The sequence below is a fragment of the Accipiter gentilis genome, chromosome 17 (assembly GCF_929443795.1).
Source record: "Accipiter gentilis chromosome 17, bAccGen1.1, whole genome shotgun sequence".
Lineage (NCBI taxonomy): Eukaryota > Metazoa > Chordata > Aves > Accipitriformes > Accipitridae > Astur > Astur gentilis.
The window spans coordinates 504,251-517,932 of NC_064896.1; the positions used below are offsets into that span (position 1 = coordinate 504,251).

A 13,682-nucleotide genomic window follows, 5' to 3' on the forward strand; every position below is an offset into this window, starting at 1 on the left:
CTGCCGATCACCGCGCCTAAAACCGCAGCGCAGGTTACTTGTGCGAGGAGGAAACGCTGACGGCAGAAATCCCTTCCCGCCGGCTCCCCATCTGCAGAGGAAGCGCCCGGGCGGCTATCGGATCTCTGCGGGCCTCTCCGCAGCCCGGCGGCATCTCTGCAGAGGTGGCACATATCCCCACCACGGCCACGCCAGGGCCACCGGTGCCCACTCACCGCACCGCGGCTCTGCCTGGGCAGCTCCCCATGGCGCTGGGCCACTTTTTCACATGCAGGGCGTGAAACAAAAAAAATTCACACCTCCCTTGTCCTTAGAGCTTTAATACTTTCAGGTGGACACCCCCAAGCCTCCTGCTCCGGAGGGGTCGGCTCAGCAGCCACCGTGCTGGCAAGGGACCCCACACCGGCGGGGCCGAGGCGGCAGGCAGCCCTGCCTCGGCAGCGAGGCGGGCCCGGGCCGGGCGGTGACGGCCGGGGCTCGTCGTGAGGGTGCCCGGAGGAACCGAGAGGAACCGATCCGGTCCCGCCCGCGGGACGGGGACGCATCGGCCTGAGGTGGCCGCGTGGGGGGCACGGCCGGGCCGGAGCCGCCTTCTGCTGGCGGCCGAGGCCGCGCCACTGCGGCCCGACCCCGGCCCCGACCCCGGCCCCTCTGCCCCCGGCCCCGGGCCCTGTGGCTGCCCCCCGCCCCGCTAGCACCGCGGCCGAGCGCCGCCGCCGGGCCGGAACCTCCGCGCCGGGCGCGGGCGCGGCCGGAGCCTTCCGGCGGGACACGGGCCGGGCCGGAAGCTTCGGGCGGGGGCGCAGGCGGGACCGGAAGGGCAGAGCGGCGGCTTCCGGGCGGGCGCGGGAGGATGGAGACCATCCTGGAGCAGCAGCGGCGCTACCATGAGGAGCGGGAGCGGCTCATGGACGTGATGGTGAAGGAGATGCTCACCAAGAAGTCCACGGTGCGTCCGGGGCCGCGGGGAGGGGGGGCGGCCGCCGCGGCCCGGGCCCGCCCGCGCTAACGCTGCGCCTCTCCCCGCAGCTCCGCGACCAGATCAACTCGGACCACCGGACGCGGGCCATGCAGGACGTGAGTGCGGCGGGACCGGGACCGGGACCGGGGGCCCCGGCAGGCCTGGGGCGGGCTCTGCCGGCGGCCCCGGGAGCAGCGCGGCGCAGGCCGGGCCTGGCCTCTGCCTGGTGCTGCCAGAGCGCCCGGGAACGAGCCGGTCTTCTCCCCGGTAACGTCCTCGGTGGCATCTGGGGCTTTCTTTTGTTTTTTTAGAGGTACATGGAAGTGAGCGGCAACCTGAGAGACTTGTACGACGACAAGGACGGGTAAGTGCTTGTACAAACACCTCGTCTGGTGCGTGGCCACCTGAATGTCTGCTGTACGTGTTTTCCAGACAAAGAACCTGCGGGCTTTTTTAACTCAATCGTAAATACATGAGAAGTAGTGCTGGTGTGTGAGACCAGGAATCGAGTTTTGGAGACTAAACCTGCTACAGCAGGACCCAGGTTGCACATTGGATATGTGCATGCTGGATATACACATTTTGTTCTTTTCTTGGTTTAAGTCGGGGGAGGGAGGCCCTGAGTTGCTTGAAGGTTTCTCAGTGGAGACTACAGCATGTTCAGTGGGAGATGTGACCCGGAACCTCAAACTGTGAGCCTGGTGGACTGTGAGATCTGATGTGACTTTCAGGGGGTTTGCAGTCAGTCTTGCTGGAGCTTTGTGTGATCAAAATGCAGCGCTAGATGTGGAAAAAGGTTCTATCAGTGTCAACGTGTTTTCCTTTCCACTTGTAATCTGACCTTTTTTGTGAGCTCAGCTTGCGGAAGGAAGAACTCAGTGCCATTTCAGGGCCAAATGAATTTGCAGAATTCTACAACAGGCTGAAACAAATTAAGGAATTTCACCGGAAGCACCCAAATGAGGTAAGTAGTTATCTACTTCATAAGAATTGGTGATTTGTGGTCTGTTGGACCTCATCCCTGCAATAAACAGACTTTTTTTTTTTCCAGTTTAAGTCCCTTAATACACAAGTATTAAGTACACTAAAATGTCACTTGGGAAAAGAAGAAGTTCAAGGTTAGGTAATGCTTCAGAGGCAGTCTGAAAGCTCCTGTGAGAGCATATGAATAGGAGAAGATGCAAGATGCTAACCCTGTTCTCTGTATGCTGCCTGTTAGCTCAGGAACGTTCTGCTGCTGAGCTGGTGTTTGGTCTTGCCTTTCTCATGCTGGCTGAAGTCAGACTTCTTTTCTTTGTGCAAACGTAATGGTGAAGATATGCTTTGGATACCTTTTCAGTTAGCAGTTTTATTTACAACCCGTTGTGATTTTATATTAATTGTTCTTGGACATTAACTGAAGTCATAAGGTTTTGTGTAACTTCTGTTTGTTCTTGAAGATCTGTGTTCCGATGTCAGTGGAGTTTGAGGAACTGTTGAAGGCCAGAGACAACCCAAGTGAAGAAGCTCAAAGTAAGTTTGTAGTTTTTCTCAGAGGCCAGTTTAAGTGAAAATATGGTGCTTGCTTGAGAGGCATTATTTAATGAGTTGTTTGATCTGTTTTGCATGTTTCAGAGTTCCACCTCCCTTTTACTAAATGACTTCTGAAAGTTCTTTTGTCATTTAAATTCTTCTGAACTGCAGCCCCCTGGAATATTCCACAGTAGTGGTGCTTCACTTGAGGAGTGTTCTAGTGTGGGTACGCAGAGAAGCAGTCAGGTGTCTGATCGATGAGTATCTCACTTGCATTGTAAACATCTTCCTTAAGCATAAATTAGTCCACAGTTAATCCTTTTCACGTTCTGAAACATATGTATAATAAGTAGGAAAGATTAAGGTCATAATAAAGCTCTACATGATCTTTCCTACAGATCTGGTGGAGTTTACAGATGAAGAAGGGTATGGACGATACTTAGATCTGCATGATTGTTATCTCAAGTACATTAATCTAAAATCATCAGAGGTAAGTGGCTGCATGTGTCTGGGCATCTGCAGTGCTTAAGGCCTAGGGGTTTTTCTTCGGTTGGTTCATGGTTATTTGGTTTTTTTTCTTAAGTAAGTACGTTTATTTCCAAATACCTATTTCAAAGTCACTTTGTTGCATATATAGCTTGACAGCATCTGAATTCTGAGTGCTGCTTCATGACTGTCCTCTTTTGTCGTCTTCAGCTGAGACCTCTCTATTGTCTATGTAATGATGGCCTTGTAAAAAGCCTCTGTTTTCTGCTACCAAGTACCAATAGGTGTTTAAGGCAATGTGTTAGTGCACAGAGAACACTGGGCCTCTGTAGTCCAGAGTAATGGCACGAGCTAGTGCCTGGTAGGTCTGCAGGTACCTAGGTCTGGTAACTGGAAACTGGATGTTTATTTGGCTGCATGTGTATAAAATCTGACTCAAACTTTTTTGTTCTTAGAAACTGGATTATATCACTTACTTATCCACATTTGACCAACTCTTCGATATTCCCAAGGAGAGAAAAAATGCTGAATATAAGAGGTGAGCCTTTTTGTCTACAAGCTTCTTTTATGACAGTTGATGAGAAGGAATTTGCTTTTTAAGTGTACAGCTGCTAAGAATATAGTTAACAGTCAAACTTAACTCATGTAAATTGGGTCACTGAGCTATAGTAACTCAGTCATGTGTCTGAGCCCTGAGAAAACATGCAGTGTAGCAAAAATGTGGAAGGGCACATTCTACTCTGTGGAAGGATCTTAATTCATCCTTGTAACTGCTGCATCTAGAAAACGTGTGTTGAAAACTCATAATCCTGATGATTTTCCTTTGAAGTACTAGAGGGTAATTACTTTCCAAAAGATGTAGTTAGAGAAATAAATACACTGATACTGAATTACCTGTGCTTATGATTACTCTGCCAGGTACCTTGAAATGCTTCTCGAGTACCTACAGGATTACACAGATCGAGTGAAACCGTTACTGGACCAGAATGAACTTTTTGGGAAAATTCAGACTGAGTTTGAGAAGAAGTGGGAAAACGGAACATTCCCTGGCTGGCCGGTGAGCAGTCATTAAGCTTGTGTGAATGCTTCTGTATTTGTGATAGGTTTTCTGTGAATCATATGTGTAAAGTCATCACTGAGGTTAAGTCTAATAGCAAGGTGTGCAGTTGTGTATCAGTGTCTTGGTTTTGGCTGGGACAGAGTTAATTGTCTTCCTAGTAGCTGGTACAGTGCTATGGTTTTGAGTTCAGTATGCGAAGAATGTTGATAACACTGATGTTTTCAGTTGTTGCTAAGTAACGTTTAGTCTAAAGTCAAGGATTTTTCAGCTTCTGATGCCCCACCAGCAAGAAGGCTCGAGGGGCACGAGAGGCTGGGAGGGGACACAGCCAGGACAGCTGACCCAAACTGGCCAAAGGGATATTCCGTGCCATGTGACATCATGTCTAGTATATAAATTGGGGGTGGGGGGTGGGGTGTTGCTGCTCGGGGACTAACTGGGTGTCAGTCGGTGGGTGGTGAGCAATTGCATTGTGCATCACTTGTATATTCCAATCCTTTTATTATTACTATTGCCATTTTATTAGTGTTGTTTAGTTTCTTCTTTTCTGTTCTATTAAACCATTCTTATCTCAACCCACGAGTTTTACTTCTTTTTCCCGATTTTCTCCCCCATCCCACTGGGTGGGGGGCGGAGTGAGTGAGCGGCTGCGTGGTTCTTAGTTGCTGGCTGGAGTTAAACCATGACAATCGGGAAGATGCAATTTAACGCTTACTTGAAAACCAATGTAACCAGTTTGAAACTAACCTTTTTTTAAGGTTTGCTTATTTTGTATCTTTTCTATTGTTCCATTGCTCAGTTTAGCGAGAGACTTTTCTCTGTTAAATGAACTGCTTTTCTTGAGGTTAGAATATTATATTGCATGAAGTGTTGTAGGCTGTCACAAATATCTTGCATGTGTTTTTTCTTGGCAGAAAGAGACCAGCAGTGCACTCACTCACGCTGGAGCCCACCTGGACCTCTCAGCATTTTCCTCTTGGGAGGTACGTTTTCAGTGCTCTGCACTTAGTGCTAAATTTTGAGCAGGTGGAAGCTCAGTAATTTTGTTTCTTTTCATAATTTTACTTGCTGAGCTTTCGTCTCTGGCTCTATGCTTTGTGGATAAAACTTTGATTATGCTGATGACTTACATCCCCCTAATAGGAGAAATTAACTTGAAAGGTTGGATTTGTCACATTCCTCATTTTTCTGTGAGGAGTGGTGCACCCTTGACGGTCCTTTCTTGAGTGCTGTACATTGTTTGTGCTTTGGTTTTTGTTTGTTTGGGTTTTTTTAATGAGTTAAAACACACATACATCCATATTGTATTTGTTTAATAGCTCCTTTCTTATTGTGATTTAATTTAATTGAACAGGAATTGGCCTCCCTGGGACTGGACAGGTTAAAATCAGCTTTACTGGCCCTGGGACTAAAATGTGGCGGGTAAGGTGCAGTCTTTTTATAGTTCCTTTTCAGTTTTTGGGGCCTTCCTGTTCTGCATTCCTTTATGGGATACTTGTTTTGTCATCTCCATTATGCAAGAATTACCTTAATGATGTTTGAAAGACAAAACATTGAGAACCAGTCAGGGGATACTGCTATTATACTGTTTTGAAAAGTGTCCTGTACTGATGTCTTTTGTATAGAAGAATTTGGCTTAAGGAATGAAGACAAAGATAATAGGAAATCTCATGATCTCTTGAAAGCTAAATTTAGAATTTTGTTGCATGAATTCAAATAGTTCTCGGGAAGTGTAAAACTATGGTTTGGACTCATCTCCTCCCTGCTTCTCCATAGGACTCTGGAAGAGCGTGCGCAGAGACTTTTTAGCACTAAAGGCAAATCCCTAGAAGCACTTGATCCTTCCTTGTTTGCTAAGAATCCAAAGACAAAAGGCAGCAAAAGGTGAGTTCCTAAAGGTCATTCTGAGGTTGGTGGTGTTCTCTTCATTCGGATGAGAAGTATTCTATAGAAATCACTCTTGTATAGTTGTGACAGAGATTCTTGGAGTGTTAGAAGCTTTTCATGTTGCACCAAATAGTCCTGAATGAAATGGAAAATACCAGAGCTAAATTTGTGTGTTTGTGTGCAGTTTAGGTTACATGAGCTGTTTGGTACTTGTTTCTGTTTTCTTGCTGTATACAAGTCAAGTGTGTCTTTAGGAGTTCAGTGTACACATGATATTTGCAGTTCTGGAACAGACTTCATAAAGTTTCTTGATCTATTTCCAGAGACACTGAAAGAAATAAAGATCTTGCATTCCTGGAAGCTCAGATTTATGAATATGTGGAAGTTCTTGGGGTAAGGATTTAATTTTGTCTTTGAGCTTTTTATTTCAGAGCTGTCAAATAGTGATTGGAAGGTCATCCACATCTTTACCCAGTGCTTTCATAGACAGCATGCCCAGAAGAGTTATTTGCATGTCCAGAGTCATAAGGTTTTAAAGTGCATGTTAGCAGATAGCTTTTTCTGTCAGTAAGTAGAATATTCTTCTTTGGAAGTACAAAATGTTATACTAAAAACTTAAGTTGTTAGGGTAAGCAAAATGGGAGTTCTCTGTTCTGTCCTGGTCTTCCATTCCCCTGTCTCTGTACATTGAGGAAGTGTTTCACACTGCAAGAGTTTGCTCTTATTCTGTTGCTGTCATGTTGTGTGAACAATTCCTTCTCTTTTCTCACACCCTAGGAACAGAGACACCTCACTCACGAGAATGTGCAGCGTAAGCAAGCACGGACAGGGGAAGAGAGGGAGGAGGAGGAGGAAGAGCAGATCAGCGAGAGTGAGAGTGAAGATGAAGAAAATGAAATTATTTATAATCCTAAAAATCTGCCTCTTGGTTGGGATGGCAAGGTAACTGAGATTGTCAGGTCTGGAAAAGTGGGAGGTGTCACTGACTCCACACTACTCTTCAGTTTGAACCTGCCTTACCGTTTGGCCTAATCTTTGTTTCTCTTCACTTGTCAGCCAATCCCATACTGGTTATATAAATTACATGGTTTAAACATCAACTACAACTGTGAGATTTGTGGTAACTACACCTACCGAGGGCCCAAAGCTTTTCAGCGTCACTTTGCAGTAAGTAACGTGTTGCTACAAAAACATCAGTACTGCGTTCAGATAATCTTTATAATAAGTAACTAGTAAATCACTGGAGTGCCTGAGTGGCACTTCTTCCACTTTTAAAATGTGGGCCTGGGCTGATGCTGCAGGGCCATGCTCTGTACAGTCCCTTCTTGTTAGAACACTTAATTCCAGTACCCAGATCTGATTGGTGCAGAGTGCCTATTGACTGCCAGTGTATTGTTACTATCTGAAATACAGAAAAAATATTTTTATAGAGGTTTTTAGGACTGGTAGATTTGTTTTTTTGATAGTATTTGTTTCACTCTCTCCAGATGTTAATATACCTTTTTAGTCTTTGGCATTGCAGATGAAGTGGCATTCCCTCTCGTACACTGACCTCTTGCCTCTTGTCCCCAGGAGTGGCGACATGCTCACGGGATGAGATGCCTGGGCATTCCCAACACGGCACATTTTGCCAATGTCACGCAGATTGAGGATGCAGTCTCATGTAAGTAGTGGTGGCAGAACAGGGAACATGTGGCATAAGAACGCTCATGTTAGCTCTTGCCAAAAATTTGTCTTACCCTATGACCAGAGACTATTTTTAGGAAAGAGGGTGAGAAACAGGTGCATGCAGGGGGTGATCCTTCCTTGGACCATCCATCCCAGCTTTTAAAATGAGAGTGGCTTTTTTTCTTTGTTGGATACCTGCAGGAGTAGATGCTTGCTGAGATTCCCAGTGAAGCATTCATTTGTTGCCAGCTGTTTTGTCTGTGATGCTTTGTGTATGAAATCTCAGCCAAGTGCAATGGGCCACCATTTCTTTAGGCAGAATGTGGCTACATCATTCCATATAACTCTTTCTTAATTGATGTTCGTCAACATCTCAGAAACAGTAGAGCCTATAGGCAGATTTTGAAAGCCTACAGTATTTAGGACTTACAGTGATTGTAATTTAATGCAGCTAATCTGTGCTGATGTTTTGAGGAGGCTACCTCATGCAGAGATTGTTTCTTGAATCTGCCCCGCTTAGGTTAACAGGTACAGGTTATGGTTCCTGGAGATAAATTAATTCTTGCCTAGAAGAAACCAAACAGGTAGAGCCTTGATTTCCCAAACAAGCTATTACTACCGTTGGAGCCGTATCTCTGAATTAGTGTTTTTGGACCTTTGTCTTTTGTGTCCAATCCTGAATCGTCATTTTAAAGCCTTGTTTGCTGTTGTTCTGTGCCTTTCAGTAAACCGTACAGGGGAACAATAAATTTGTAATGGATAGTAGATACATTGCTGGACTGTTGAAGTGACAGTGTTTTAAAAAAAAAAAAACAAAAATCCCCTCGTGTATGTTTTACTAGGTGAAAAACTAGTATCTCAAGGGAAATGGCATTAGATCCTGTATGACTTTGTATTTGCAGTGTGGGCAAAGCTGAAACAACAGAAGGCTTCAGAGAGATGGCAGCCTGATACAGAGGTGAGATGTTACAGAGGCATTTGCATATCTAGTCTTGTGTACCTGGGAACCCCCCATTTACCTTGCATGAACTGTCTGGCTCTGTCGAAAGTATTTCTCAGAGTCCCCTGCATGCTGGAGAGATGAGCAAGAACCTACGTTGCTGGTTGCACAGCTCCTGTTAGTGGTGATGTATGAAAAGCACTTCTTGTGCTATATTGGAAAGGAGTTCTGATAGGACAGATTCAGCCCCTTGTGTAAGAATCTTTTAATACACTGCTTTACAGTACTGATGTCACCTTTGTTTCGTGAGAAGAAAAAGGAATTGTTACGAGCAGTGTGTTCACTTATACTAGTGTCTCTTCTTAAGCTTCTGTCTCAAACCATTTTTCAACAGCATGCAGGGCAACTGTGGGAAATACAGCCTGTAGTACAGCATGTAATTGTTCTGACTCTGAATATGCTCTTCTCATGGAGCCTGCTGGCAGATCCACTGCATACTCTCATGTAGAGAGGTTCTTGGCAGGGTGGTCATGTTCAGTAGGTGCTGCTGGAGCTAAAATTCAAATGCTGTAGTACAACCTGAGTCAGGCTGTGTCCAGGTGTCTCTAAACTGTTTGTTCCATTCTAGGAGGAATATGAGGATTCCAGTGGGAATGTGGTGAATAAAAAGACCTATGAAGACTTGAAACGTCAAGGGTTGCTGTAGCTTTTCCCAAGTGAAGGATTTCACATCTGAAAAGCAAGTGGAGAAGCATCAGCAGCTCTGACTCTTCTTCAGTTTCTGGATTTTCTATGTGCATGAGTATAGATTTCAAGGATACTTTATAGATTCACTTTCTAGTAAGCCCCTTGTGAAAAGCAGACTTGTGACGTTATTTTATATTAAAAAAACCCTTGAAAAATAAACCAATTTTAATTTAGGAAGTGCTGAGAAACTTGTCTCCTTTCATATACTGGAAGGAAGAGATTTGATTACGGTATTTTTAAAATGCTTTTTACGCAGTTTGAATTGTCAGAAACAATTGTTTTTCTCTCATTCCTGTTCTGATGGAAATTTTTATGATGCAGATTGGCTTTTTGTAAATCACACATGAACATTGCATGGGGACAATGAGTAACAGTCCTATACTATACTGTAACCGTATGGTTTTCTTTGGTTTCCTTTGCGAAACAAATTTATTTAGCTTACATTGCTGCTTTTACCTCAGGTCTGTCTCCCTGTGGAGCTTTGGCCACTGGGATTTTTTTCAGGGAATTACTAATTGAGCTTGATTTAGGTTGGGCTGTGTGGGCAGTTTGTGGTAATTTCTCCAGAACTGTTGTTGATTTGAAAGACGTGGTAGATTCTAGCACAGATCCTTTCTTTGGTGACTCTTGAGCTGTGATGCAGGAGGATTGGGATGGGAACAACACATGATGTGTTTAGATGTGACCGTTGTGACTTCAGGAGCATTCTCTGCGCTCCTCAGTGCCATGCTTAAAGATGTCTGTACATAACGCCATGATATTCATGCTGTCACATGAATTGCAAGTCCAGTGAGGAGAAAAGGTGTTGTGTGGAGGCCATGTGCATTGTGTGTGGCAGTCCTTGTGCCCCCTCCAGCCCCTCAGGTGGGGTTTTATTTTGGCATAGAGTTGGCTTGTGTGACATCTCTAGCCTCAAAAAAAACCCTTTCTCTGTTGTCACTGTGCCGAGCTGTTTGCATCGCCAGATGCCATGGAGCAGCAGGTAACAAACGCTTCCCCCGAGTGATGGTTTGTGCAGCCGGTGGTTGGCAGGGATGGGGCTGGTTGCTGGCACCAGGGTGTGAGCCTGTGCGACAGGTACCACAGCTGCTGTCGGTGCTCGGAGGCACTATACCGCTAGCAGCAGCTACAGGCTCTCGCTGCTGTGCTGGGGCTTCGGGAAGCAGACGGACAGGGTGAGTCAATGCTGTGGGCTCTTTCCTTTCCCTGCTCTGGGGGAAAGTTGCTCTCCTTGGGATGAGGCTGTGTCTGGTGGGCATTTGTTCCTAGCCTGCTCTGGAGCTGGCTTGGGCTGTGCTGGAGAGGCACCCTGCTCAGTGAGGTTGTCCTAACCTGGTCTGGGTGGTGGCTGCTCTGGTTTGGAAGGTGAGATGCCAGCCTGCCTTGTCTTCTCTTCCACTCTGAATGAACAGCCTCAGTGGTCACTATGCAAGCTTCAGCCACTGCAGGTCCTTGGGGAATGCTAACTGGACCTAAATCATAAGACAGGAGGGGAGTGTTACAGTGCTCTTTGGAGAACTTGGCCTTGGAACCTGTATGGAGTCACGTCTCCACTGTTTGCCTAGCTAAGCAGGTGAAGATTTTGAGTGGAAAGCAGAGATACTCCTACAGTGGAGAGCTGGGCGTCATGGGAAGCAGCACCAAAGCCAGTAGAACTTCCCAAACCATGGGGGTGAGCAGCAGGACAAGGGACTGGGCCATGAGAAACTGCAAACGCCTCTTTGTAGTCAGGACTTGACAGCAGTGTTGGAGGCACATGCAAGGATGTAACCAGGAGCTTTACAGCAGAAAACCTCTGTCCATTGAACGTGCTCTGTCATGAAGCCTAGCCACTGTTGGCAGAACTCCGCTCTCCCTGCCATGAAGCAGTGGTGGCTCCAGTGCCCACCCTCAGGAGCAAGCTGCTGCAGCAGCTTTGCCAGGCAGCTCTCTTGTCATGGCAGACCTGCCTCCCACCCCGTCTGGCTGGCCTGTGTTGCTTTCGCAGGAGTGCTGCCTGGTTTCCTCGCTCAATCCTGGCAGCGAGCTGTTCGCAGCCTGAGGGCCGTGGTGCCCAGACCAGGCAGATGGGAAATTCTGCGTGAAAGGGATGTTTGTGCCACTGTTCTGGGCTTGGGGGCTGCGGTTTGGGCTGACAGGGAGGGGAGACATGCACACAGATGGACAGGTGGGAAGGATGTGACTGTTTATTGTAAGTTAACCAGAAATATTTGAGTGTTGGTAGTGCAATGGCTCTTTATGATCCAGAGCATTTCCACGTCTTGCTAGTGAAAGCTACTTTAGCTGTAAGTGTTCCTGTTTATGTTCCACGGGTTGTGTGCCAGAACTAACAGGCCTGTGTTTTGCTCTTTGCCAGGTCCTGAGGGCCTGTTGCAGAGGCATGTCTGGAAACAGGCATTTTTCACACCAGAATTTGTCTATCCACAGCAAGAACTGCTATGGAGGGTTCTCTGGCTGCCCTGACTTCTGAGGGCTGGTGGGCTTGGGTTCTCCTGTGATGGGTGCTGCAGCTGGTGGGTCACATCTTCATTTGCAACAGCATCAGTAAAGAACTGTCACGTGTAACTACCCTGCCTTCGTGCTGCTGGCAGCTGCCTGCAGCTCTGTGTATTGCCTGTGAGCACCAGTGAAGGGTTACCACACCAACGGGAGCAGGTGGCTCCCGGAGGGGCTCCTGCTCCCCAGCAGCTGTGCCGTACCCCTGGGCCCCGTCTGCAGCATGTGGCTGCGGCAGCCTCGGTGGTTTTGGAGAGCCTCTTGAGAGGGAGCGACTGTGGATGTCCAGGGGCTGAGCCCACAGGGCTGAGCATCGCTCCTGCAAGCATGTGGCCGCACGCAGCGCAGTGCTGCAGCCCTGGGGCTCATACTGGAGGTAGAGCGCAGACCTGTATTGGGGTGTCTGCCCCGTGCCTCTGAGGGGGCAGCTCCCTGCAGCCTCCAGCAGCTGACTGCAGCACTTGGCAGCAGCACAGGCAGGAGCCAGGCGAGCCCCAGCAGGTGCCTTCTCTTCCCAAAGGTGCTTGCAGCCGGTGCCCCAGGGGTGCTCTGGGCCTCCTGCACACCCCAGGCACAAACACCCCCGGGGAGAGCGCCCACTCCCATTCAGCAGAGTGGCTGTGCCCTGCGCGGGGAGCACTGCTGCTGGTGCAAGAGCTGGAGCCAGAGGTTGTGCTGCACTGAGCTGCAGGGGAGAAGCAGGGGACTGGGCACCCAGTGCTGCTGGGGTGTGTGGCTGTGCTGACCAGCACCGTGCTGGTGGCTCGGGAGGTTCAGTCTGGGGTAGGCAGCTCCCAGGCCCCTTCTGCGCTTGTTCAACGGCCCCCTGTTGCAGCTGTGGCCGAAAGGGCCTGCCTGTTGCTCCCTACAGTCTAGGCAAGCACAGTGACAGGGGAGGATGCTGAATTATCTGGTTATTTATATGTTAGATGATTTCTGCATTGAGAGCCTGTGGAGAAAACCTGGACTGCAGTTTTCAGAGGTGCTGTTGGTGGGTGTTGTTACTGCCAGGCACTTAATCCCGCCTGAAAAGCATGTCCTGCCACTGTGGGGACCAAATGTGAAGTGCCGAACAATCTGGATTCCTCTGGTGTCCCATGGTGTCCAGAATAAAGGCTGTAGAATTTCCTAGGAGAAAGGTTTCTTAAAAAAAACTAGCCTCAACAGGAAAAATCTCTTATGTAAGTTGTCCTGATGTTGTTTCTGCCACCTCGTCCCAAGCCACGTGCCAGGCAGACGCAGGGACCACGTGCCACAGTAACTGTGGCAGCGACCGCTGGACTGTCCCCTCCTGCTCCCCAGCTCTGACCGTCCCTCTTCCTGCCAGGTCCCGGGTGAAGCTGCTGGTGGATGAAGATGGCAGGTTGCCGATGGCTCACCCCCCCCATTCAAGGTAACGGGTGGTCTGCCGCAGCATGGAGAGCAGCGTCTGTCCCGGTGTGCCCAGGATGTCCATCCCTCTCCCAGCTGTCGGAGGCTGTGCCAGAGGCTCCCTGGGGCGAGGGACGGCCACCAGTCACCTGTGGCTCTGGGCGGGTGGTGGGGTCTTCTCGCAGCAGGGCTGGCCCCCTGCAGCCAGTATGGGTCCCTGACCTCAGGTGTGTCTGCGGGGCTCCCCACAACCTCCCTGAGGGGAACTGGCCACCACCCTGCTCCAGGGAGGCTGGTGGGGACTGGATCTGGTGTTTTGAGGGTGACCTGCCTGTACTGCTGGGGAAGCTCTTTGGGCTGTGGGTAAGGCAGGCAGCAGATGTGGTGGTTTCAGTCATCCCTGCTGTGTTCCAGGCCTGCTGCTCTGCATCTTGGCTCTGCACCTCTGCGTCCAGGACCTTTTTGCCACAGCAGGTGAGCTCTGCACCCCAAGGGAAATGTGGGGGTCCTGTGGGAAGCGGGGCAAAGGCAGTGTGGTGCAACAGGGACTCTGT

The 13,682-nt window shown here is 48.5% G+C and overlaps 1 protein-coding gene across 1 annotated transcript; it reads left to right on the plus strand.

The window, feature by feature from the left end:
• The first annotated feature begins 797 nt into the window (after nucleotides 1-797).
• Nucleotides 798-9,438, plus strand: SF3A3 (splicing factor 3a subunit 3). The gene is made up of 17 exons (XM_049819918.1): nucleotides 798-949; nucleotides 1,030-1,077; nucleotides 1,273-1,325; nucleotides 1,820-1,925; nucleotides 2,401-2,473; nucleotides 2,872-2,963; nucleotides 3,415-3,497; nucleotides 3,878-4,016; nucleotides 4,934-5,002; nucleotides 5,374-5,441; nucleotides 5,796-5,903; nucleotides 6,230-6,299; nucleotides 6,684-6,848; nucleotides 6,963-7,073; nucleotides 7,479-7,569; nucleotides 8,477-8,532; nucleotides 9,143-9,438. The coding sequence occupies exons 1-17, from the start codon at nucleotides 854-856 to the stop codon at nucleotides 9,218-9,220; spliced, it is 1,506 nt and encodes a 501-aa protein (XP_049675875.1). The 5' UTR covers nucleotides 798-853; the 3' UTR covers nucleotides 9,221-9,438.
• The last annotated feature ends 4,244 nt before the right edge of the window (nucleotides 9,439-13,682 follow it).

Excerpts from the sequence above, each read along its gene's own strand:
- SF3A3 (XM_049819918.1), top strand. The coding sequence starts at position 854 with ATGGAGACCATCCTGGAGCAGCAGCGGCGCTACCATGAGGAGCGGGAG. Across the intron at positions 5,003-5,373 it reads CAGCATTTTCCTCTTGGGAG|GAATTGGCCTCCCTGGGACT; the intron begins GTACGTTTTCAG and ends TTAATTGAACAG. Across the intron at positions 8,533-9,142 it reads GATGGCAGCCTGATACAGAG|GAGGAATATGAGGATTCCAG; the intron begins GTGAGATGTTAC and ends GTTCCATTCTAG.